The sequence below is a fragment of the Cystoisospora suis genome, assembly GCF_002600585.1.
Source record: "Cystoisospora suis strain Wien I chromosome Unknown contig_876, whole genome shotgun sequence".
Classification (NCBI taxonomy): domain Eukaryota; phylum Apicomplexa; class Conoidasida; order Eucoccidiorida; family Sarcocystidae; genus Cystoisospora; species Cystoisospora suis.
Genome location: NW_027153677.1, coordinates 805 through 1,332, shown reverse-complemented (window position 1 = coordinate 1,332; position 528 = coordinate 805). Strand labels below are relative to the sequence as shown.

Below are 528 nucleotides of genomic sequence, written 5' to 3'. Positions count from 1 at the left end.
GCGTGACTAGAAGCAAACAAGAAGAAGAGTCGCACGGGAAGGACAGCAGCTGCGGTGATTGTGAGCGACTGCGTAGGGCAAGAGGAAGAGGAGGAAAGGAGATATCGTGGACAAAGGCGGCTGCCGCAACAGGGTCGAGGGGAACTTGGAAGAGTGAGCGAAGTGGCTCACCGGCACTGAACGCAAGGGCGGAGGGAGATAACGGAAGGAAACAGCATACAGAGATCACAAGCCAGAATGATGGTCAGGAGGCAGCTGATAGGAACAGCGTCGACAGCACTTCCAGGGGGAGCCGCAGAAGAGGAAGGAGGACAGGTTCCGAGGGATCTGCGGAGAAAAGCGCCGCTGAACTGAAAGAGGAGACGGATTCGGGTGGAAGCAATAAGGACGCGACGACATTGTTGACGCAGGGAGAGAAACATGAAGAGAAGACAAAAAAAAAGGACGGGCGAGCGAGGAGGAGCGGCCGTGTAGAAGAAGCGAGACGTAGAGACACAGTTAATCAATTGACATCTCCCGCCAAGGAAG

The 528-nt window shown here is 55.1% G+C and overlaps 1 protein-coding gene across 1 annotated transcript in view; it reads left to right on the top strand.

Annotated features, from left to right (window-relative positions):
• The window catches only part of CSUI_002094 (hect-domain (ubiquitin-transferase) domain-containing protein), a 14,253-nt gene extending 13,733 nt beyond the window's left edge, over nucleotides 1-520 (top strand). The window contains exon 9 of the mRNA XM_068062296.1: nucleotides 1-520. This exon is cut by the window's left edge and continues 3,159 nt beyond it. Within this exon, the coding sequence (XP_067925728.1) occupies nucleotides 1-6 (6 nt within the window). The 3' untranslated portion in view covers nucleotides 7-520.
• Nucleotides 521-528: the final 8 nt, after the last annotated feature.